This window comes from Hemiscyllium ocellatum, chromosome 28 (assembly GCF_020745735.1).
Source record: "Hemiscyllium ocellatum isolate sHemOce1 chromosome 28, sHemOce1.pat.X.cur, whole genome shotgun sequence".
NCBI lineage: Eukaryota > Metazoa > Chordata > Chondrichthyes > Orectolobiformes > Hemiscylliidae > Hemiscyllium > Hemiscyllium ocellatum.
The window spans coordinates 18526953-18553472 of NC_083428.1; the positions used below are offsets into that span (position 1 = coordinate 18526953).

The window sequence follows — 26520 nt, forward strand, 5'->3', positions numbered from 1 at the left end:
GTTTTGGGCATAAGCCCTTCATGAGAAATTCAAACCCATGCCTCCACAGCATTATGCTGGGTATTACATAGTTCAGGCAATTGGGATTGATAATATGCTGTTCATGTATTGGAAAATCAATAGAGTTCAGGAGGTTTGATTATGCAAAGGGAAATATGGCCAGTAAGCATTAATAAGTGGTGATTTGGTGCACAAGAAAGGAAGATTGAAGAAGCAAAGCTTCGGTCAAGCAGAAACAGCACGAAATGTGCCCAAACAACCAGTGTAATGATGTGTCAGCTCACAAAGTGTTTCAACTGAAAAATCACCATTTTCATCAATTATTTATTTTGTACTTGTTTTGATAAACTTATTAAATTCTGTGAAACATTTGAAAGATTTTGGAAAGGGTCTTGGAATAATCAATACCAGTAAACCTTTCGACTATTTGTCTCAATTCAATCTATAATCCTAAATGTCTTAGGTCTTACAACTAAAGTTAGTGAACCCCAATATGTTACATTAATAGCTCAGAACAACACTATCTACACACATGGCAGCTTTGCTGATGAGATGGTGTCTATAAAATTGATTTTGTACAAGGGTCTCCCATATTTCAGAATTGTTGTTGGAACCTTTCAGTGAAACCTTCAGCTTATCCTTCAAGCACTTTCTCCAGCCTCTGAATATTTTGCTTCAATTAGCTCACCACAGAAGATCTTTTTTTGCAAGCTCTCATTAAACATTGTGGTAACACGTCCTTCCAACCTCATCTGAACTTTCTACAGCAGATTGACTGTTATGCTTAGCATCTACATCAAAACAAATCTCAGCATTAGGAATCTTGTCTTGATATTTGATTTTGAGCAGCCTCCAAAAGCAGATCATGTGAAAGTCATGTAGCTCATTTCCATGCCTGGAATAAAGTGGCCACATCTCACAAACAGAGTGAAAAGTAGAACCAGTTTTTATACCTTCATTTTTGTTGAAACTAACTCCTCTTCACTTCCAGCCGATTTTTTGTAGCCTGGTAAAGATAATGCTGGCATCACCATTTGGAAGTAATTTTGACATTAATGTGAACTAAGTGGAACAGAGTACTGCTGAGGTAAGGAAATTTGTAAATTGCTTCAAGCATTAGATGGTGAGACCAAAGTTATTATACATGGACGAGAAATATCTTTCCACACATTGCGTTTCTTGAACAGGCATTTAGGACAGTCATCAGTGAAAAGGAAATCAAAGATTATAGTTCTATATATTTTCATTTTGACTCTTTGTCTCAGCAACTTGGAGACATTTGGCCATTTACAATATCTAACGTAGATGCAATTTTTCTTAACTCAAAATGCTGCTGAGGGTATTGCAAAGAACATCTTAATGAGAACAGTAGGAGCCAACACAAAGCCCAGCTTCATAACAGTTGTGACTGGAAGGCACCAAAAAATTCTTCATCAAGTGTGGCGATGCTGTTGCTTTAGAGGAGTTATTTTGGCCTTGTTTTTTCTCAAGAGAGGTCATAAAGACAGAGGTGCCAAAATGTCTGGGCAAGAGCAAGAACCAAGTTGAACAATGACAGGAGAGTTGCTAGTTCTCTCAGTTCAGGTTTTTACTAGTTTGGTTTTGCTGTAACAGTGAGAAGCTGTGTGTAGTGAAGAAAGGTTCCAAGCTTCAGCTTTCTCTATGAAATCTCTTTGGAAGTTGTTTCCTCCTGCCTGTAAGAACCTATGCTTGAATTTATCCCTTTGTCAAAGGGTGTGTTTATTGGATGTGAGGGAATTGGAACTGCTGCTAAGTTGCTATATTGAGTTGATTGGGTTGTCAAACCGTTGTTGTTCCAAATTCTGTTTTTTTCTGCTTGTGTTTCAACTGTAGTGTTTAAATGAATTCTGTTTTGCTTAAAGCTGAGTTGTTTGACCAACTGCATCATTCTTGGAATGTCCACTTCACATCTCTCTTTAAAATAAGAAAAAAAAAGTTAGGGTCCAGGCTACCATCGTAAAATATTTGAAGGGGATGTGGCCTGATCCATAACACAAGCAAGCAGGTTATCAGAGGCAGGTGAACTTTAAGTGAAATACACAAATGGATGTTGGAAATAGTCTATACTACAAAGAAATCAAAGCAATTGGCACTGCAATGACATGATGGCATCAAAAGTAAGAGAATGCCAAATTCTATGGCTTCTAGTGCTGAGTCACACTGAAGGATCAAGTTCAAGGTATTCAACTTTCATCGATGGGAACTGATCTGAAAAGGACCAGCAGATTTTAAGTCAACCTCTCCTCATGTATGATTTACTGTCAAGTATTGTCTGCATGGGGCTGCATACTTCTTGCCAAAACTAAAATCCTTTAGCTTACTTCACCTTTTGAAGAAATCAAGGTTAGCCATCTATTCCAGTGAGAAAAAATGTCTTCCAGATTTCATTTTTAAGTATAAAACAATGCAAAAAATAAAAATTCTCTCCAGTGCTTTTCGGGAACCAGCAAAACACTGAATATCCTAGATTATACTTAAGCATTAGATAAGAAAAGGAACATGAAATTTATTTTTTGGAAAAATGTAACAGTAATGATATATATTACAACAGGCAACATTAAATGAAAAATATGAGTGTTATATGTCAGAATAAAAACCAGGATACATACTTCAGCTACTCCTAGATCTGAGATTTTCAAAGTGCCATCCGTTGTTAGCAGTAAGTTGCCTGGTTTAATATCTTTGTGGACTATTCCTTGACTGTGCAAATATTCTAGACCATCAATCAATTGGCAGAAATACCTGTCCAAATTATTGAGAAAGAAACAAACAGAAACATATTCAGTAAGACAAATCTAATTAAATCAAGGCAAAATATTAAGAAATATAGTTTGACCTTCACAACATTAAAAAGTGGAGAATACATCAAAATTTACAAATATAAAACTGTACTAAAATGAATTCTTTACTCATGATGGATAAGTGCATGCATAATATGTTCACTGATATAAATGCCCAAATCCTGTTCAGTTTCTGTCTCATTCCTGATGAAGGGCTTATGCCCGAAACGTCGAATTTCCTATTCCTTGGATGCTGCCTGACCTGCTGTGCTTTAACCAGCAACACATTTTCAACAGTTTCTGTCTCAGCACTGACTACTATTAAAGCCCTTAATTTGATACACCATCATATTGACAAAAGCAAACTTCCGCCAACCAGCAACTACTACATTCTCTAATACTTATCACACAGATGGAATACAATCTAGCAAAGTGTGAAGTTATGAATTTTGATCGGAAGAATAGGTGCATAGACTATTTTCTAAATGGGGAAAGGCTTTGGAAGTTTGAAGCTCAAAGGGACTCAGGAATCCTAGTTCAGGATTCCCTCAAGATTAACATGCAGGTTCAGCTGGCAGTTAAGAGGACAATCACAATGTTAGCATTCATTTATGAGAGGGCTAGAATACAAAAACAGGGATGTACTGCTGTGGCTGTATAAGGTCTGGTCAGACCACATTTGGAACATTGTCAGCAGTTTTAGCCCCTGTCTCTAAGTAAAGATGAGCAAGTGTTGGAAGGGGTCCACAGGACGTTTGCAAAAATAATCCTGGAGACGAAGGGCTTGCCATATGAGGAATGGCTGATGATCCTGAGTCTGTGCTCAAAGTTTAGAAGTACGATGGAGGGATCTCATTGAAACCTACAGAATACGGAGAGGCCTGGGCAGAGTGGACATATAAAAGATATTTCCATTATGAGACTAAGACCAGAGGGCACAGCTTCAGAAGGACTGATCTTTTAGAACCAAGTTAAGGAGACATTTCTTCAGCCAAAGGGTGGTTAATCTGTGGATCTCATTACAGAGGACTATGGAGATAAAGGCATTGAAAGCATTTAAGACAATTCTTGATTATTAGGGGATCAAGGCTTATGGGAAGAAGGCAGGAGAATGAGGTCGAGAAACATATCAGCCATGATCAAATGGTGGAGCAGACTCGATGGGCTGAATGGTTTGATCCTTCTCCTTTATCTTAAGGTGTTAAATATATTTTTTATATTACTTTCTATCCATATAATGGTAAAGACAGTTTGGCTTGCATCAGCAAAAGTCAAAGGGTGAGACTAATGGTGGACTGGATCAAAATGCTCTAGAGGTCAACATATTTAAATTTTTAATTCTAGACATGGTTATAGTCTGACCCCGGCTCAATTCCCAATTAGACTTTATTTTTCATTGAAGAAAGCAAAATTGAAGGCAGATGCATTGCTACAGGTTGAAGAATACAGGAAGAATACCAAATAAGTTCAGATGTTAGGCTACTCTTTTGCATGCTTTACAGCATATGGCCCAACAAACACAAACATCCAGTTGCCCCTTGTCCTTTCAGCATCAGAGAACCCCAACTGAAAAAGGTGACAAAACAGTGGCAAGGAGGAGACAGCATACAGTTAGGACAACAACATATTAAAATGTAACCTGTCCCCTAATTTTAAGTTAGGTTTTAAATCACACTATCATAATGACTTGAAAATCTCCCTTCTGATATGTATATGATCACAAATGTAAATAATTAAGTACTCACTGAATTAACAAATACCCTTTTGAACCAAACAACCTCACATTCTAACAAGGAGGGGGCAATGCAGGGAGACATTTGACTCTCCATACCTGATCATAACAACACATTTTTTAAAAATGTGACCGAAAAAGCTCTTCCTGTGGCCCACACAGACCTCATCCCATACCACAGTATCCCTCCACCTCTGCCCTAATATTAAAATACAGGTTTTTCTGGTAAACAATGCTCCCTGAGACACAAAAGAGAAATGATTCATAGGGTGTGGAGATGAGAGTCTGTGATACTGAGGGTACGTAAAGCTGACTTATTTAAAGATTGAAAAGCCATTTCTGTCATTTGGTAATGAAAGTAAGTTACTTACCCATGAGCTTGAAATACTGGGAATTTCTTGTCTGTGACACTGTCCAACATTTCTTGCATTCCACACACACAATATTCCATTACCATATACGTTAGCAATGTCAAGGAAATGCTATATATCAATTTAATACCAAACACCTCTGTTGAGCGTAATAGTATTTGAACAAATATAAACACAAAGGTCAGCAGGCCTGGCAGCATCTTTGAAGAGAAATCAGAGTTAATGTTTCAGGTCCGGTTCTGTGCAAGGGTCACAGATGCTGACAGACCTGCTGAGCTTTTCCAGCAATTTCTATTTTTGTTTCTGATTTACAGCAACCACAGTTCTTTCAGATTTTATAATCACATAGGTACTGCATTTAACTGGCATTTGTAGCCAAGTACTCAACAAAAGCAGCTTTCTAAAATAACTTATAGAACTAGAGTCATAGAAACGTACAGCATGGAAACAGACCCTTCGGTCCAACCCATCCATGCCGACCAGATATCCCAACCCAAACGATTCCCACCTGCCAGCACCCGGCCGATATCCCTCCAAACCCTTCCTATTCGTATACCCATCCAAATGCCTCTTAAATGTTGCAATTGTACCAGCCTCCACCACTTCCTCTGGCAGCTCATTCCATATACATACCACCCTCTGCCTGAAAAGGTTGCCCTTTAGGTCTCTTTTATATCTTTCCCCTCTCACCCTAAACCTATGCCCTCTAGTGCTGGACTCCCCATCCACAGGGAAAAGACTTTGTCTATTTACCCTATCTATGCCCCTCATAATTTTGTTAACCTCTATACGGTCACCCCTCAGATCTTCCAACCCTGGCAACATCCTTGTAAATCTTTTCTGAACCCTTTCAAGTTTCACAGCATCTTTCCGATAGGAAGGAAACCATAATTGCATGCAATATTCCAACAGTGGCCTAACAAATGTCCTGTACAGCCGCAACATGACCTCCCAACTCCAGTAGTCAATACTCTGATCAATAAAGGAAAGCATACCAAATACCTTCTTCACTATCCTATCTACCTGAGACTTCACTTTCAAGGAGCTATGAACCTGCACTCCAAGGTCTCTTTGTTTAGCAACATTCCCTAGGACCTTACCATTAAGTGTATAAGTCCTGCTAAGATTTGCTTTCCAAAAATGCAGCACCTTGCATTTATCTGAATTAAACTCCATCTGCCACTTCTCAGTCCATTGGCCCATCTCGTCAAGATCCTGTTGTAATCTGAGGTAACCCTCTTTGCTGTCCACTACGCCTCCAATTTTGGTGTCATCTGCAAACTTACTAACTGTACCTCTTATGCTCGCATCCAAATCATTTATGTAAATGACAAAAAGTAGAGGGCCCTGCACCGATTCTTGTGGCACTCCACTGGTCACAGGTCTCCAGTCTGAAAAACAACCCTCCACCACCACCCTCTGTCTTCTACCTTTGAGCCAATTCTGTATCCAAATGGCTAGTTCCCCCTGTATTCCCTGAGATCTAACCTTGCTAATCAGTCTCCCATGGGGAACCTTGCCAAACGCCTTACTGAAGTCCATATAGATCACATCTACTGCTCTGCCCTCATCAATCTTCTTTGTTCCTTCATCAAAAAACTCAATCAAGTTTGTGAGACATGATTTCCCACCCACAAAGCCATGATGACTATCCCGAATCAGTCCTTGCCTTTCCAAATACATATACATCCTGTCCCTCAGGATTCCTTCCAACAACTTGCCCACCACCAAGGTCGGGCTCACTGGTCTATAGTTCCCTGGCCTGTCCTTACCACCCTTCTTAAACAGTGGCACAACGTATGTGCTTTAAAAATAATTTTAAAATGTAATACTTTCCAGAACTAATTTTGAAGTCACATCACATCAGTCCTGATTCTTTGAAGATGTGGAATAATAACAAATTCTTGCACTTAATTTGGAAAACTGACCAAAATATTTCATCAACGGTTAAGATCGCATTCATTGAAATAAATATCAGCTATAAAAGGCATTCCAGTAATTTATAAATTGAAGCTTCCAATTAATCTGAAGGCCATTTTACAAATTCTATCCTTAAAAATGTTATTCAACTCCTGAAAAATGCTGTATGGAAATAATCTCAGATCTTCAATATTTAAGTATCTTCAATAGGACTAGAAGATAAGAGCAGAGATGCACTGCTGAGGTTATATAAAACTTTGATCAGGCCTCATTTGGAATACTGTAAGCAGTTTTGGACTCCATATGGAAGTGCTAGAATTGGATGGGGTCTAAAAAAATGATTTACAAGAATTACCACAGGGATGAAGGGCTTGTCATATGAGGAGTGATTGAGGACTCTGCGTCTGTACTCTAAGATTAGAAGGATGAGGGGAACTGAAACTGACAGACTACTGAACGGCCTGGACAAAATGGACATGGAGAAAACATTTCCACTAGTAAGAGAAAATGGGAACCAAAGGCACAACCTCAGAGTGAAGACTTGGAACGGAGATGAGGAGGAAATTCCTCATCGAGAGAGTGGTTAATCTGTGGAACTCATTGCTGCAGAAGGCTATGGAAGCCATATCACCGAATGTATTTAAGACAGAGATAGATAGGTTCTGGATTAGTATAAGAATCAAGAGTTATAGGAAGAAGGCAGGAGAATGGGGTTGAGAAAAACATCAGCCATAATCAAATGGTGGAGCAGGCCTGACAGGCCTAAAAGCCTAAATCTGCTCCTATCTTATGATCTTATAAAATACACAGTGCTGAAACAGGGGTAATTGATTTTCCTTAGCTTTATTAAGCTAGATCATTTTCTGTTTGGATACAATTTCCACTTATATCCAGAGATCCAGCCACACAGCGTGTTTAATTGACCATACTGCTTTACTTATGCAGTAAAGATAACCGAACTTCAATTTCCTAAATTCTATGAGATCAGACTGAATTTTATGCATTGTATGTGCTCAGTGATGCATAAACTTGCTTGTATCTTCTTTTCCCCGTCTCTGTTAATAACTTTGCTTACTAGAATTCATGTTTAAATCTATTCCACCTACAATAAGTCAGTACTATTCACTGAGTCACATCCAATATGTGAACAAGAGAACCACATCACAGAATTTTTTTAATGATTTATTTTCACGTTAGAAATATTTTAAATGTTATTGGTCTGAAAAATGGTGGTAACGTTTCGATATGAAAACAAACAATATGGAAAGATTTCCATCTAGTACTTGGAGCAGAAAATAGTCCATCACTATTCAGACCAGAGTTGGCTGGCAAGTTAATTTGCTGTGCTTTCTTTTTTTGAAAAAAAAGAGAACTGACTGTGCTGACGAATTTGTTCAGGTGTGTGCCAAGTCATCTTTCTGTAGTTGACAATATTCTTTTTCTCACTATAGAGTTGTCTGTTTGGAGTAAGTCATTCAAAGACACGGGTATTATTCATAGAGTTGATTTAGCATAATATTAAATCAGATATTTATTTACTTTGGAAGAGTCAGTCATTCTCAAAATCATTGAACGTTTATAGCACAGTAAGAGCCTGTTCAGCTTGTAGTAACCATTCCAACTCTAAGCAAAAAGAACTCCGCTAGTTCCAATCCAAGATACATACTCCTCCGATTCTTTTCATACTTCGACAATTATTCAATTCCCCTTTTAATGCAACAATTGAATCTGTCTCCATCTTTACCTGAAAAAAATATCATTTTAGTCAACCATGAAATTACCTTAGACCATAAATTATCCCTGATGGATTTCTTGCAAACTGAACAGTGGGGGTTATATCTATTGTTGGTTTTTTATTTTCCCAATTTACAACTGAGTTAAATTTCAACACTTTGTGCAGAATGAATAGACAAAATAAAATTGAATTACAGGTCATAGTTTTAAATTTCAGAATTGATTATTAACCAAAAATAATGAAACAAATTAACAAGAGTGTAGGTTTAAAAATGATAAGTTATTAATAAGTTCTTCAAATACAATGGATTATTAATATGAACAGAAAATTATATAAGACATATATAGCGCGAGTTTAAAAAGCAATCACTGTACCTTAAACCAAAGGAGGCACTAGCTACAATCAATTTCATGATTCAAAATCATCACAACAGAAAATTCCAAAATAAAGATAGCTCATCCAATTTTCCCCTCTCATACCCTAAAGAACTTCAGCAAAACCTAGTGATTATGCAACTCTCTTTTGCAGGACTTGGTACGGATTATTACACAGTCATGAAAAAAGGATATATTTTTTGCTTTTCTTCATTATACAGCACATCTACCAATTGGATTACATTTTTGTGTCGTAGTCTCCTGAGCAACTGGATTTCCCTGAAAACAAAAGACAAATAGTTGAAATAACTAAGGACTTGAGAGGCGTCTTCCATTTCAATGTGATGATATCAATATTATAAGACAAAACCAGTCAAACAAAGTAGAAAAGGGAAATAAATTTGTAAAAACACAAATTAAGCATATCGTATTTTTCCCCCCAAACAGGTTCTTATTACCACCATTAATTATACAACACCACAAGTGAAAAAAATTATTTCCACAGTATCTCGTGTTTTCTAGCTGTGTGTCCACTGTGTCATGCCAGTAAAACATTTCATATTCATAACATTAAGTGTGGCTATATTCACTATAGCAGTTTCTGAAACTGCCATCTCTTTTACAAATGTACATCAAAGGGCTGCTAAGATAGTTGCTGAGAGTCAGTGATTACAACTTTTGAATAGACTTATCTCAAATCTCCAGAAAGTTACTAAGTGATTGACGCTGGGTGAGGTGCCCTTTGAATACTAAGACAAAAACAATATTGGGAATCATTTTCTATTAATCATGGGGGAAGATGGTGGCATCATGATGATGTCATTAGCTTAGTAACCCAGAGCTTCAGACTAGAGCTCTGGAAACACAGGCTAGAAACCTAAGCTGGGCAAAATCTGTAATCAATTAAACAAGACCTTGGAGTTAATTGCTTGTCTTTTGAGACATCAGAGGAAGCATTTGATAATTATTTGGGTAAAAACAATGTGCAAGGGTATGGAGAAAAAGCGAGAGATTGACACTTAGTAACGATGCTCACTTAACAAGATTATGTAGCATGATGGGTCAAATGGCCTCCTTCTGTGCCTTAACACTTCTGTGATTCTATGCTACTCAACACTCAGAATCTATAGACTCCTAAATTTACTGGCTGTGAACGAGACTTAACAGCAAGAGCAACTGAGAAACTTGTCAAATCATAAAAGTAGATGTGAATGATAACCATCCATTCTCTATTGTAAAGCAATGGCTTCCAACTTTAAATCATCTGGTCGGCATGGATGGGTTGGGCCATGCTGTATATCTCTATGAATATGATTCTATTCTGGCTAGATGCTAAAAGCATTGATCATGTAACAAAACTAACTACAAATAACTTTCTTCATTACTCCAAGAACTGCAAGGAAAACCAGGCAATCTGGAAAATAATAGAACAAGAGAAACTGACTATTCCTCCAGTCACAACAGAGCCCTGCCCAATAACCAGGTAGCATAAGCAGTGCAAGAGAGTCCTTTTTTTTGCCTTTAAAGATTCACAGATGCAGAAATTCAGCCGCAGGTTCACATGGAGACCCAGAGGCCTCTAACTTCCATTCATCCAAACAATGTATCCATTTTAATTAACTAAAATTTTAAAATTTCATTCATAAATGTGCGAATGTATTACAAAGATCATTGAGTAAATTAACGACTGAGATAGATAGGCTCTTGAGAATCAAGGGGATCATGGGTTAAGGAGAGAAAACGGGAGAATGGAGTTGAGAAACTGATCAGCCATGGTTGAATGGCACAGTAGACACAATGGCCTAATTTCTGCTCCTATGTCTTGTGGTCTTATAAAATACACAAACACATGTATGAGGGAATGAGTGTGCTCCTTTACATTGTTTTTTGGAGTAATGCACAAATAAATGTTGCTTTTTTCTGAGTTGAACTATTTTATGCTAATTACCGAAGTCACAACAACCAAACTGCTCTCTTAAAATGCATCTAATTACACAACTGACAGGTTAGAAACAAAGACAAAAGTCATGTCACCATTTCTCTTCCAGTCTGTCGTGATTGTGAAGGCGACAAATGTGGCACTAATTTTGTAAATACAAAATTTATACCAGCAGCGAGAGAGATCCAACAATCAGCTTATCTGCTTTGCTGCTGTTAGTTGAAGGATCAGCACTAGCCAGGACCCAAAGTTGTTTTACAGATAATGAAATTTGAAAGATTTCATATTTAAAAATGCAGTGTTCCCTCCATGTTGAATGATCAGCTTAAACCTTGGGCTGGATGTAGGTTTGCTCACTGAGCTGGAAGGTTCATTTTCCGACGTTTCGTCAAAATACTAGGTAGCGTCAGTGAGCCTCTGGTGGTGTAGCCCACTTTCTATTTGTGTGTTTGGGTTTCCTTGCATTGGTGATGTTGTTTCCTTCAGTGACATAATTTCCGATGGTGATGTTATTTCCTGTTCTTTTTCTCGGGGAGTGGTGGTAAATGGGATCCAAGTCAATGTGTTTGTTAATAAGTGTTCCGGTTGGAATGCCATGCTTCTGGGAATTCAGGTGCGTGTCTCTATCTGGCTTATCCTAGGATGAATGTGTTGTCCCAGTTGAAGTGGTGTCCTTCCTCATCAGTATGTAAAGATACTAGTGAGAGAGTGGGTCATGTCATTTTGTGGCTCGTTGATGTTCATGTATCCTGATGGCTAGTTTTCTGCCTGTTTGATCAATGTAGTGTTTGTTACAGTTCTTGCAAGGTATTTTGTAAATGACGTAAGTTTTACTTGTTGTCTGTATAGGGTCTTTCAAGCTCATTAGATGCGGTTTTAGTGCGTTGGCGGGTTTGTGGGCTACCATGATGCCAAGGGGTCTGAGTAGCTGGCACTCATTTCCAAGATGTCTTTGATGTAGGGGAGTGTGGCTAGGGTTTCTGAACGTATATTTTGTATGCTTGTTTGGTTTTGTTGTTGAGAAATCGGCAGAGTGTGTTCATTGGGTACCTCTTCTTTTTGAATACACTGTATAGGTGATTTTTCTCTGCTCTTCGTAGTTCTTCTGTGCTGCAGTGTGTGGTGGCTTGTAATGTTCTAATGTAGCTTCACTTGTGGATGTTGGGACGGTTGCTTCTGTAGTTCAATATTTGGTCTGTATGTGTTGTTTTCTGGTAGACCCTGGTTTGAAGTTCCCCATTTGCTGTTCACTCTACTGCAACATCTAGGAATGGCAGTTTGTTGTTGTTTTCCTCCTCTTTTGTGAATTTTATGCCAGTAAGGGTATTGATGTTCTTGAAGTTTTCCTCTAATTTGTTTCGTTTAGTGATGACAAAGGTATCATCCACGCAGCTGACCCAAAGTTTGGGTTGGATGGTTTGCAGAGCTGTTTGTTCAAGTCTCTGCATTACTGCCCCTGCTGAGAACCCGTTGGTGTATCTGCAGATATTGATGTTGAAGGTGAAGTGGGTGTAAGTGACATCACCATCGGAAATGACGTAACCACAGGAAATGACATCAACTCAAGGAAACCCAAACATATAAACAGAAAGCGGGCTACACTCACCAGTGCTTCATCTGGAGGCTCACTGAAGATGTTACCTAGCATGGTGACAAAACATCTGAAAGTGAACCTTCCAGCTCAGTGAGCAAACCTACATCCAGAATGTCAACCTGAGCTACAAATGGTCTCAAAACTCGCTAACACCTGGTGTTCAATAATATGATATGACCTGAATATCAGACCTTCTGACACAGAAGATAATGTCACTATTGAATCAAGTTAGTCTTTCGGCTTATGCCCCATAAAGTGGTAAATTAAAGTACCTGAAGTATACATTCATTTGTTGCACAAACATATAGCACAGTGCACTGAACTGTAAATTTGTAGCGTTGTTGGACTTGGTAACAAACTACAAATGGTGGGTCACCAAACATTTTTTCTGTTCACATCTACAATTAGGTCAACAGCATTCAGTGCTTAGTGCTCAATTTTAAAGATAGATTCTCAACTGAAATCCGACAAATCTGTTTAAGCTCCATGTTCCAACATTTGGGTTCTCGTCAGCATACTTCCTGGGGCAAACAATCTGACTAGCAACGTACTGTAAATTAAATTGAAGCTATCATTTCTTCTTTTGAAACAGTTATGAATATTTGGAATTTTAAGTTTGCAGCACATTACTGAAGCTCTAAATATCTATATAACTTACATTATTGATTCAGAAAGCAGAAAACATTACTTAAGATCCTCTTTTCAAATTTTGCTCGCAAAATGGTTTATTTTTTTTCCTGCAGTAACATGAAAATCACATGCAAATTACACGATTGAAAAATATATACAGTAGAATTAAATCTGCAGTTGAAAATACTGACAGTTCCTTTTATGTGCCACAAGAGAGCAGTAAAAGGTTGTCTTATAACAAAGTGTTTATAAAACTGCTGTTGAACTTTACAACAGAAGCAACACTAGAAACAGTTTTTATGTTATGATATGTATGCAATGGCCCTTGGAATGAAGGGATAATTATTGAAATGCAATTTTAATCCATAATTTCAATCACTGCAATTCTTGCACACTTTTTAACAGGTAGTCATTATAAAACACCAGTGCAAATCTAAGAGTCAAATAACAATCATGGGTTATTGATGGGGCATATGCAGACTTCAAGGAGTCAAACAAAGTATTATTCAATGACTTCCTTAAACATCCTCATTATCAATTCTAAAAACTGAACATAGCCTTCTTGTCCAAAACAGTTGATCAACTGAGAAGTATGGAAAGGAACTGAAGTTAAACCTTTCTGAAGATTTCCTTCATCCTCTCCATTAGCCATCCACAACCCAAACAAAACCTCAGACCAGCTGAGATCTACAAATCACAATGGACTTTTGACCACAGTTTAAGAAGCATTTCATGGCTTAATAATGGCATAAGAACATAAGACATAGGATTTGAAGTAGACTATTCAGCCCATTGAGTCAGCTCAGCTATTCAAAGAGATCATGGCTAATTTGATCATCCTCAATTCCTACTTTCCTGCCTTTTCAGCATAACCCCGATTCCCTTACTGATTAAAAATCTGTCTCTCTCAGCCTTGAATATATTTACTGATGCAGCTTTGACAGCCCTGTACACTTAAGATGATCCTAACCCCAGAAGAAATTCCTTCTTACCTCTGTCATAAATACTTGACCCTTTACTCTAAGATTGTGCCCTCTGGTTTTAGACTCCCACAAAAAGGGCAAACAAACTTTCTGTATCTTCCCTGTCAAATTCCAAGAATCTTGCAATGTTTCAATAAAGTTAGCTTTCATTCTTCTAAATTCCAACAGATACAGGGTAAATCTACAAAACCTCCATAACTTGTATTAGCTGAGCAGAACTTCTCTTAACTGTTTCTAATCCCTGTATATCTTTCTTTAGATAATGGGCCCAAAATTGTTCACAGTATTCCAGATATGATAGGACATGTGTCTTGTATAATTTTAGAAAAGTCTCAATACTTTTATACTCTCTTTCCTTTGAAATAAAGGCCATCATCGAATTTATCTTCCTTATTACACACTGAACTTGGACACAAGCTTTTGGAGATTCGCAAACAAGGAATCTCAACTGTGTCGCTAAATACCAGACTAATGCCATTTACAAGTTGGCGGATGACACCACCATAGTCAGTCGAATCACAGACAGCGACGACACAGTCTATAGATGGGAGGTGGAAGATCTGGAAAAATGGTGCACCAAGAATAACCTAGCTCTCAATACCAGCAAAACCAAGAAACTAATTATTGACTTTTGGTTGGATGTTAATCATGCTCCTCCACACATTAACAGCACAGAGATGGAACAAGTGGAGAGTGTCAAGCTCCTGGGAGTGGTCATCCACAACAGCTTTTCTGGACTCTTCATATGGATGCACTGGTTACAGAGGCCCAACAACGTCTCTTCTTCCTCAGGCAGCTGAGGAAATGTGGCACAACGGCGAATACCCTTGCCAACATTTATAGGTGCACCATTGAGAACATTCTGTCTAGATGTATCACTACTTAGTATGGCAACTGTACCATTCAAGGTCAGAGACGGATACAGAGAGTGGTGAACTCGGCCCAGACAATCACAAAGGCCAAACTCCCATCTATAGAATCCATGTACCAGGCCTGCTGTCAAGGAAAGGACGCCAGCATTCTCAAAGATCCATTCCACCCTGGCAATGTTTTTTCTGCAACCTCTACCATCAGGGAGAAGGTACAAAAGCCTGAACACACGCACCAGCTGGTTTCGAAACAGTTTCTACCCTACTGGTGTTAGAATACTGAATGGACTCAAACTCTTAACATTCGCCTGGATCTGTGTTTTTGTATTTGCCGCTGTTTACCTATTATTTACTCATCTATGCTATTCAACTCTGTGATCTGCCTGTATTGCTCGCAAGACAAAGCTTTTCACTGTGCCTCAGTTCGCATGACAATAAATTCAGTTCAATTCAATTCATCTCAAATTCCTACATTCTGCAGCTTTCTGCAGTTTTTCTCCATTTAAATAATAAGTTCCTCTACTCTTCCTACCAAATTACAAAACCTTACATTATCCCACATTATATTTCATCTGCCAAGTTTTTTTACCCACTTGCTCAACCTGTCTATATCCCTTTGCAGATTCTGTCATCCTCAATACCTACCTTCCCACCAATTTTTGTGTCATCCACAATCTCAGCAATCCAACATTCATTTTCCTCATCAAAACTATTAAAATATATTGCAAAGAACTGTGGCCCTAGCATGGATCCTTGTAGCATACTAAGTACAGGTTGCCATCCTGAAAACACATCCCACGTCAACTCTATTTATTAGCCAATCCTCTATCCATGCTAATATATTAGGTCCAACACTAAAGGCTCTTATTTCATTAAGTGGTCTAAAGTGTGGTACCTTGTCAAACTACTTTATCTTAGTAGAATAAGGTCACAAAAGTATACAATGTGCTGATTTTTCTTAAGAGTTACCCACACTCAGATGTACAAAATCAATCAATGCTTATACAGAAGACTCAAAAATTATTGATTTCTGATCAGCAGATATCATTAAAGTAGCAACAAATTTTCTAAATTTGGAATTTCAGCACTTAACACACATGTTTAAATTTCAAAAGGTGACACTAGGTAAAATGGATTCAAAATGTTAATTCAACTTTCTCTCTATAGATGCTGCCAGATCTGCTGAATTTTTCCAGCAATTTCTGTTTCTGTTTCACATTTCCAGTATCCGCAGTTCTTTCATTTATTTTATTCCAGAGCCTATTTCCATTGCTGAACCCCTCCCCCCCACCCCCAATACCAAGCTGGATGACTTGTAGCTAACTTTCATCCCAACTGCAAGAAAGATGTGTATTAACAAAGAGATACAGATTTGAGTTTCTTTGCCTTGAAAATGCTAGATATAACTGATCAAGTGATCACAGTAGCTATCATAGGTCACTATTTGTTCTCTGTAAAATTCACTTTACTCCATGAAGGTCTCAATATTAAAGGGAGATGGAAGTTGAATATTGATAGTCCATGTGTATCTATCACAATATCTAAACTCCTTTACAAACTCTGACTGCAGAAACGAAATCAGCAATTTATCAAAGGTTTGGTAAGCTTTGTAAATTGTGTCTCGGGTTTATATTTTGGAACAGAGTGAAATCAGAAAACAGAATCAGGCCATTTAGCCCAACTGGTTTCTGTTTGTCACATAGAAACCTTCATCTAACCCACTTCATCGAACCCTATCAATACATTTGCTTTTCTAGCTAAAAGTGTCTTGGTTTCTCAGTCATTCCGAACTGCTACAACCTCGCAATTCTGGTGTTCTTAGTAAAACTCTTGAATATTAGCTCTAATTATCTAATTAAACATTTGATTCATTCAAATTTTAACAATTCTCCCTTGTGATAGAATCAAACAATTCAGAATGAAATTCCAAATAGTAAATTACAGGTGGCTCCAGGGCATCACAACTGCCCAGTCAATAGCTGGATCTTACCCCCAGAATTGTTAACATCTGTTGGAACTTCGACATGTCCTAAATTCCAGAACAAACAGTCTTAAATATCTGGTTCTTTTTCTACTTGAAGTTCTATAAAAGTGCATGTAGTAAAATAAAACCAAAACATGACTAATGAAACAAAACGTAGCAACAGTCAGTTATGCAAGTCAAGACTTGACCAACAGGACTACAATAGTTTGTACAAACAGAAATATAATAATTAAAACCATCACCCTAATTTGAACATTATTTGGTTCTCCCTCAAAACCTTTCAAATTAAGGTAAAGGTTTCAGGTATCATATTCAAAATTAACTAAATGAGAAAAAATGTTGAGACCCTACAATAAAATTACAAATAACATGACAACCTTTATTTGCAAGTCAAGGCGAAACCAAAAACAACATCCCAGGGCTCTCAGAACAATTACACATAGTTCTAAAAGTACACGAGCAGAATGAAGACAGGCATTTCAAAAATAATCCTTCATAGTCAGGAAGCCAAAATTCAATATTAAGGATGAGGATCATGGGTGGGAGGGATGTGATCAAGACAGAACAATCCATGGATTTCTGATTAAGCTGGAGTCTATTAAGAGTGGAGTAAAATACAGGGATGAGTAATAAAGGCTAACCTAGCCAGAGACACCCACATCCCACGAGTGAATAACAAAAAAATCTCAGAATAGACAAATCAGGAAACAGAAGGTTTTTGACAAACTATGATTGAAGAAGGGTTAAAGCTGGAGGCACCTATTGTTGAACTGAGTGATCTTGGCAATGTTTGAGAGTTAAAGCTGAAGATCAAATGGTCATGGCCAAAGGACATGAAGAGAAATCCCAAAAGAAAACTGTGCTCTCTTCGAAAACAAACACAGGGTTTGCAACATATGAATGAGTCATGGCACAAATCATGCTGAAGAATTCAATGAACTTTTATTATAGCACGAGTCATGCAGCATGTTATGCTGCAAGTGTTCTCAATAAGATAAAGATACACCTTCATATCATCGCATTACATGTCATGATGTCATGGTGATCTACGAGCATATCCCTTGAAAAGGCACATTACATACAAACGACATGATAACATCCCTCTTTTTCCAAGAAAAGAATTTCTAAACAGATATACATAATTGTACACAGGCACATGTTGTCAACTCAACATGCAAAAATAAAGTTACTAAGATTATAAATTTAAATTTCAAGTTAAAAAGTTTGACAACTCATCCTAATCTGGTGATTGTGGACCAATCTGGAGAGGTATAACCATATTCTTAGTTACTCTTGGCTGATAAAGTGGTTGACTTGCAGCTGGTCACCGTCAGTCAGAAACATTGCACAATTATCTCAGTCTTCTTCCACACTCAGTATATGATTGGCGTATCATGCATTGGTCAGAGCTGGTTTCTGTTCCTTTGCAATGCAGCATCATGATCATAACGACTTCACATGAACTGGGCTGTTGGTGTCAAAGAAATGGCCATTTTTGGTGTGCAACAAATCCTTCCTGAAGGCTTTGATCAAAGTAGGCAGGATCAGCAATTTAATTAGGCATTCTACAAATCTTCTTCAAGGAAAGTCTTCTATGTTCTAAATTACACCCATGCCTTTTGCTACAGCATCAATATAGTCTTGGGGTTTTTCTTTGCACATGAGTTGGGAGACCATTAATCTGGAAGTGGACTTATACCCTAAATTTATCAACTCATCAGGTTTTCTCTGGATCATTCTTATTGTTGAAGAGAAGATCAGTTGTAATTATCCTGCAGAATACATCCTTGTTGATCGTAAGAAAGATGTTCAGAGATCTCTTCAGGAAGATTTGTTCTGCGAAGTAAAGCTACATATGTTTTTGTTATATTGAAATAAAGTGTAGGGCTTATTTGTTCCTTTCTTTCACTTGTTTTTCTGTTTCATCCTTTAAATTATTCCTTCTTTTGATTTTACTTTATTTTACACTGTTGCAGCCTCTTTAAGATGTTTTGCAGAGTGCAGATCTGTGTCTTTAAGAGACAAAGTTTGGCAAGTTGCAGCTTTCTGCTACTACAGGATGTTCACACCAAATAAGGATAGATGGCATCACAACAGCTTTGGTGTCAAACTGAACTAAAAAGTGGCAAAACAAACTGACCACTACATTTGGGTAAGTTTCTTTAGGTTGGAAAATCATGTGAGTGCTTAAAATATTTTTTCAAACAAAAGGGCTCAGTTCAGTTGTTAAACTGACAGTATTGGGTGACTGTCAATGTTACTTTCAAGTCTGTAGAAAGCCTTTTGGCTGCCGATTTTGCTTTTAAACTGACAAGAAGTCAGTTAAATGCTGTATCTTATTTTGGGAAGCAGATTAACATGTAGTTCTTTATTTGTAGAAGAGATAGTGGTTGTTATGGGGGACTTTAACTTCCCAGATATTGACTGGGAGAGCTATAGCTCGAGTTCATTAGATGGGTCGGTGTTTGTACAATGTGTGCAGGAGGGTTTCCTGACACAATATGTCGACAGGCCAACAAGAGGGGAGGCTATATTGGATTTGGTTCTAGGTAATGAACCAGGCCAGGTGTTAGACTTGGAGGTAGGTGAGCACTTCGGGGACAGTGACCACAACTCGGTGACTTTTACTTTAGTGATGGAGAGGGATAATCGTGCGCCGCAGGGCAAGAGTTATAGCTGGGGGCAGGGAAATTATGATGCAGTGAGGCATGACTTAGGATGTGTGGATTGGAAAAACAGGCTTCAAGAGAAGAACACTAATGAGATGTGGGGATTGTTCAAGGAGCAGCTACTGCGTGTCCTCGATAGGTATGTACCAGTCAGGCATGGTGTAAAGGGCCTTGTGAGGCAGCCGTGGTTTAGTAAGGAATTGGAGTCCCTTGTGAAAGGGAAGAAGGCGGCATATGTAAAGATGAGGCGTGAAGGTTCAGTAGGGGCGATTGAGAGTTATAAGGTAGCCAGGAAGGAGCTAAAGAGGGAGCTAAGAGAAGCGAGAAGGGGACATGAAAAGTCTTTAGCTGGTAGGATTAGGGAAAACCCAAAGGCTTTCTATAGGTATGTCAAGAATAAAAGGATGACTAGGGTAGGTATCGGTCCAGTCAAGGATAGTAGTGGGAAGTTGTGTGTGGAGGCGGAGGAGATTGGAGAGACATTAAATCAGTACTTTTCATCAGTATTCACTCAGGAACAGGACACTGTTGCTGATGTGAATATGGAATCACAAATAATTAGAATGGATGCCCTGGAAATATGCAGGGAAGAGGTTTTGGGAATATTGGAGTTAAAAATGAGGTCTGCAGATGCTGGAGATCACAGCTGCAAATGTGTTGCTGGTCAAAGCACAGCAGGTTAGGCAGCATCTCAGGAATAGAGAATTCGACGTTTCGAGCATAAGCCCTTCATCAGGAATAAGAGAGAGAGAGCCAAGCCGGCTGAGATAAAAGGTAGGGAGGAGGGACTAGGGGGAGGGGCGATGGAGGTGGGATAGGTGGAAGGAGGTCAAGGTGAGGGTGATAGGCCGGAGTGGGGTGGGGGCGGAGAGGTCAGGAAGAGGATTGCAGGTTAGGAGGGCGGTGCTGAGTTGAGGGAACCGACTGAGACAAGGTGGGGGGAGGGGAAATGAGGAAGCTGGAGAAATCTGAATTCATACCTTGTGGTTGGAGGGTTCCCAGGCGGAAGATGAGGCGCTCCTCCTCCAGCCGTCGTGTAGTTGTGTTCTGCCGGTGGAGGAGTCCAAGGACCTGCATGTCCTCGGTGGAGTGGGAGGGGGAGTTAAAGTGTTGAGCCACGGGGTGATTGGGTTGGTTGGTTCGGGCGGCCCAGAGGTGTTCTCTGAAGCGTTCCGCAAGTAAGCGGCCTGTCTCACCAATATAGAGGAGGCCACATCGGGTGCAGCGGATGCAATAGATGATGTGTGTGGAGGTACAGGTGAACTTGGAAAGGATGAATATAGATAAGTCTCCTGGGCCTGATGGCATTTACCCCAGGATCCTATGGGAAGCTAGGGAGGAGATAGCAGAGCCATTGGCCTGGATTTTTATGTCGTCATTGTCAACGGGAATAGTACCAGAGGACTGGAGGATAGCGAATGTGGTCCCATTGTTCAAGAAAGGGAGTAGGGATAGCCCTAGTAACTATAGGCCAGTGAGTCTGACTTCAGTGGTGGGCAAAGTCTTAGAGAGAATGGTAAGGGATAAGATTTATGAACATCTGGGTAGGAATAACGTGATCAGGGATAGCCAGCATGGTTTTGTGAAGGGCAGGTCGTGCCTCACAAACCTTATTGAGTTCTTTGAGAAGGTGACTAAGGAAGTGGACGAGGGTAAAGCAGTAGATGTTGTGTATATGGATTTTAGTAAGGCGTTCGATAAGGTTCCCCATGGTAGGCTAATGCTAAAACTTCGGAGGTATGGCATTGAGGATACATTAGAGGTTTGGATTAGGAATTGGCTGGCTGGAAGGAGACAGAGGGTAGTAGTTGATGGATTATGTTCATCTTGGAGCGCAGTTACTAGCGGTGTACCACAAGGATCTGTTTTGGGACCATTGCTTTTTGTTATCTTTATAAATGATCTAGAGGAAGGACTTGAAAGCTGGGTAAGCAAGTTTGCGGATGACACAAAAGTCGGTGGAGTTGTGGACAGTGAGGAAGGAAGTGGTAGGTTACAGCGGGATATAGATAAGTTGCAGAGCTGGGCGGAAATGTGGCAAATGGAATTCAATGTAGCTAAGTGCGAAGTCGTTCACTTTGGTAGGAATAACAAGATGATGGATTACTGGGCTAATGGTAGGCTACTTGGTAGTGTGGATGAGCAGAGGGATCTTGGTGTCCATGTACACAGATCTCTGAAAGTTGCCACCCAGGTAAATAGTGCTGTGAGGAAGGCATATGGTGTACTGGGCTTTATTGGCAGAGGAATTGAGTTCCGGAGTCCTGAGGTCATGTTGCAGTTGTATAAGACTCTGGTGAGGCCTCATCTGGAGTATTGTGTGCAGTTTTGGTCGCCATACTATAGGAAGGATGTGGAAGCTTTAGAACGAGTGCAGAGGAGGTTTACCAGGATGTTGCCTGGAATGGTAGGAAAATCTTATGAGGAAAGGCTGAGGCACTTGGGGCTGTTCTCATTGGAGAAGAGAAGGTTTAGGGGAGATCTGATAGAAGTGTATAAGATGATTAGGGGTTTAGATAGGGTAGATACTAAGAACCTTTTACCGCTAATGGAGTCAGGTGTTACTAGGGGACATAGCTTTAAATTAAGGGGTGGTAGGTATAGGACAGATGTTAGGGGTAGATTCTTCACACAGCGGGTTGTGAGTTCATGGAATGCCCTGCCTGTATCAGTGGTGAACTCTTCTTCTTTATGGTCATTTAAGCGGGCATTGGATAGGCATTTGGAAGTTATTGGGCTAGTATAGGTTAGGTAGGATTCGGTCGGCGCAACATCGAGGGCCGAAGGGCCTGTACTGCGCTGTATCCTTCTATGTTCTATGTTCTATGTTCTATAAAGAGCTTCTAGTTTGATTGGTCTTCAAATTCAAGTTGAAGCCTCCTGCTATTTAAATTGGAGATGTATACTCATGTAAACTTATTGGTTGATTGTATCTGAACAATTTATAATCCAAGGATGTTGAAACTTAAATGAGGATTTTTTGAGAAGCAGTTTCTGGTGTCTGCTACTATGCTGGCACCATGATGTGAATGCTGATGATCGTCAGCTATCATGATTTTATTTTTTTATGTTAGCTCCTGTGACAATTAAGACCAAAGTCATGTAGTGCTGAAGAATTTAATTAATTTTTATTACAGCTCCTGGTTTGCACATATTACACTAAAACAGGAACTTGCATGTCTCATGCAATTTCAATGTACCATAACATGCTTCTCTCATTGGGTCATGCTGAAAAAGGACTCAGCAAGATGGAGTCCAAAACCTTTGCACCATTGGGTCAGCACACCAAGATACAACGATGACATCTTAAGCACATCCCTTAAATGTAGGTTGTATATCTCAGACATAACCATAACAATAATGTGACTGAACGGCAGCATGTAGGCAATAAAAATTGAGAAAGCACCTCAATGACAGCAGGGAGGAGAGTATACCATTATCCATGAAGACTTCTAGTGTTATACATACAAATTGGTTATAACAACTTACCATACAGCACCTTTAACATTCAATTTCCCAAGGCACTTCGCAGGGACATTACAAAACATTTCCTATTTGATTCAGCATCATATTAGCAATGATGACCAAAAGTTTGAAATAAGTAGTAGGTGTTAAGGAGCAACGTAAGTGAGCAAAGCAAGGCACAGAGCTAAAAGGGTTTACTTTCAGAATTCCAGAACTTAGGAACTCAGCAGATAAAGGCACATCCACCAATGGTACAGACAACAAAATAGGGAATGTTCAAATGGCCAGAATTGGAGGAATGGAGACATATTGGAGTTAGAAGAGATTGCAGAGATGGGAAGAGACCAGGCAACAGATAAATTTAAAAATAAGGATAAGAATTCTAAAATCTGAGACATTATTTAACCATAAGACACTGCAGATCAGTAATCAAGTAAATAGAATTTGGTGTGCACCAGGATAATGATAACAGAGATTTGGATGAGCACAAGTGTAAAGAGGGTCAAAATGGGAAGCTAGCAATTTTGTGAAATTTAACTTTTATTTCAAGAATTTATATTCAATTCATATTTTATAAAGTGTAAGATCTTGCCTGTATTCTGTTGTCAATGTTTGTCACAAAGAGATACTAATTTAAAGTGATGTCCATTTGTCCAAATATTTAAGATTAAATCACTTTTACATTGGGCACTGTTCCTTTTGAAAATGGTTCTAGGCCAACAGAACTTTTAATTTATTACACTGGTGAAATACTGGATTCAGAGATTTAGACAGAATCTAAACAGTCAAGTGAATGTTTTCCTACTGTTTTCTATTTACAGCCAAGTTAAGAAAATTGAAACTGGATGTGTGAATCAGAGAAGTAGAAAAAACAAACTCTACCTTGTTGGATTGAAATAATGCCTTTGATCTTCAGTGAGAAAACCTTTTTTACTCATGCAAGAACAGCCTCTTAAAGTGACTTTGGTGAATTTTTAAATGCCAGTGAAGTCAACATTTGGTCGCATGTCCTTTCATCTTGAAATAGAACAGAAGACAGGCTAGGAATAATGCAGAAGACTGCAATAAATTTATAAAATACTGAATTTCATAAGCCTGGAGTTCTGTGATAATTAACTATAATAATGATTCTATCAACAAGCAGAAAAAATGTGTTTGAAATAAAACTGCAATTGGGAATTTTTATTTAATGCTGTTGGTTATTTATGGTGAACTTAACCATAAATTGAGAAAGATCTGCCATTTCAGGACGATAGCCTAGTCTTATTAGAATACCATTAAAGCTTGCAACGAGCTACTGGTTATGATTTAAGGTAAAGATTTAGTATAAGGAATTTTAGCATCGCTGAAAATTTGTTTCTCATTTTCAATATCACTAAAATTTGCCGAGCTAAGCACTAAGAAAAGCAGTGTAAAAATTTCATCTTCCCAACAAAGCAATATCAGACAACTTATGTCCAACCCTCTAAAGGTCAGAATGAAGTTTTGAGTCAACCAGCTGGACTTCCTGCGTACTGAACACACTGAGCAGGGATAATGCCATAAACACATTCAAATATTGAATTTTAACCATCAGGAGAGAAGTCTTGTCCTGGATTGAAAAACATCTAGTTAGAGCCAGACTGTTCTGAAGGATCACTGGACTCGAAATGTTAACTGTACTTTTTTTCCACAGACGCTGCCAGACTACTGAATTTCTTGAGCAATTTCTGTATTTCTTTCGGATTTCCAGCATCCAGAGTTGGCTTTCCACTTCATCAAGGGAGAGTTGGTCTCCAGATAGTCCCTCAAATTAAACATGCCCTTCAAGAGTTAAATAAGCAGCCTTGTCACATCTCCTATTCATTCTACTGGTTGCTATAGCTTCCAAATCCAAGTCCTGGTGAAGCACTGCAAATTGTGCTGTGGTTCCTTTAGCTAGATTAGTCAGTGAACAAAGAAGGAGGAAATATTTAATTTGCTCTGGGAAGTGAAATGGTAGGACACAAGATCAGTAAGTTGGGCTTCTAACCCAAAAATATTCCTCACCCTTCCCTCAGTGACTGAGTGGAGAAGATTCCATCTTTTGTCTCAGTGGAAGAGGCAGCATAGCTTTGGTTTTATATCAGGACTCAGCCAAATTAATTTCTGAACCCTATTAATTGAAACCTAACCACTTTTGCACCAGACATTTTCTTAATTCACATTCAGCAACAATCATAGTGTAGAAGGTTCTTAGTTGTTGAAAACTTTTGACTAAACTTACATAGTGAGGAAATGACAACTTCTTAGCAATTTAATATTCATAAGATGTTTAAAACATCTAGAATATAAATTCAGGTTACAAAGCTCACTTGACACAATGACCCAAAAGTAGCAAAAATAAAAGCTATAACAAAAACACATGAGTGCACATGGAATTTATTTATATTAACTTCACTTCTAACATATCCTTGGGTCGACTAAGTTAACTAATTTTTTGTGTAAAGTTTAGTTTTGAGTTTAGTTTTATACCAGGATTCAGCCAAAATCTTTTCTGAAAACGCCTTCTTCACTATCCTATCTACCTGCGACTCCACTTGCAAGGAGCTATGAACCAGCACTCCAAGGTCTCTTTGTTCAACAACACTCCCTAGGACCATATCTTCAAGTGCATACATCCTGCTAAGATTTGCTTTCCCAAAATGCAGCACCTCGCATTTATCTGAATTAAACTCCATCTGCCACTTCTCAGCCCATTGGCCCATCTGGACAAGATCCTGTTGTAATCTGAGGTGACCCGCTTCGCTGTCCACTACACCTCCAATTTTGGTGTCATCTGCAAACTTACTAACCGTACCTCTTATGCCTGCATCCAAATCATTTATGTAAGTGACAAAAATTAGAGGACCCAGCACAGATCCTTGTGGCACTCCACTGGTCACAGGCCTCCAGTCTGACAAACTACCCTCCACCATCCTCGGTTGTCTACCTTTGAGCCAGCTCTGTATCCAAATGGCTAGTTCTCCCTGCGTTCCATGAGATCTAACTTTGTTAATCAATCTTCCATGGGAAACCTTGTTAAACACCTCACTGAAATCCATATAGATCACATCTACTGCTCTGCCCTCATCAATCCTCTTTGTTACTTCTTCAAAAAACTCAATCAAGTTTGTGAGATACGATTTCCCATGAACAAAGCCATGTTGACTATCCCTAATCAGTCCTTGCCTTTCCAAATACATGTACATCAGGTCCCTCAGGATTCCCTCCAACAACCTGCCCACCACTGAGGGCAGGCTCACTGGTCTATAGTTCCCTGGCTTGTCCTTACCACGCTTCTTAAACATGGCACCACGTTAGCCAACCTCTAGTCTTCGGGCACCTCACCTGTGATTATTGATGAGAGCTGAAAAATTTGTTGCTGGAAAAGCGCAGCAGGTCAGGCAGCATCCAAGGAGCAGGGGAAATCGATGTTTTGGGCATAAACCCTTCT

General features: G+C 39.0%; 1 protein-coding gene across 2 annotated transcripts in view; it reads right to left on the bottom strand.

Annotated features, from left to right (window-relative positions):
• The window catches only part of stk11 (serine/threonine kinase 11), a 140080-nt gene that overhangs the window by 78849 nt on the left and 34711 nt on the right, over nucleotides 1-26520 (bottom strand). For both annotated transcript variants that reach the window (XM_060846413.1, XM_060846412.1), the window contains exons 2-4: nucleotides 9129-9212; nucleotides 4905-4994; nucleotides 2631-2763 (exon numbers count right to left, since the gene is read on the bottom strand). In XM_060846413.1, the coding sequence (XP_060702396.1) occupies nucleotides 2631-2763; nucleotides 4905-4994; nucleotides 9129-9212 (307 nt within the window). The remainder of the gene's footprint in view (nucleotides 1-2630; nucleotides 2764-4904; nucleotides 4995-9128; nucleotides 9213-26520) is intronic.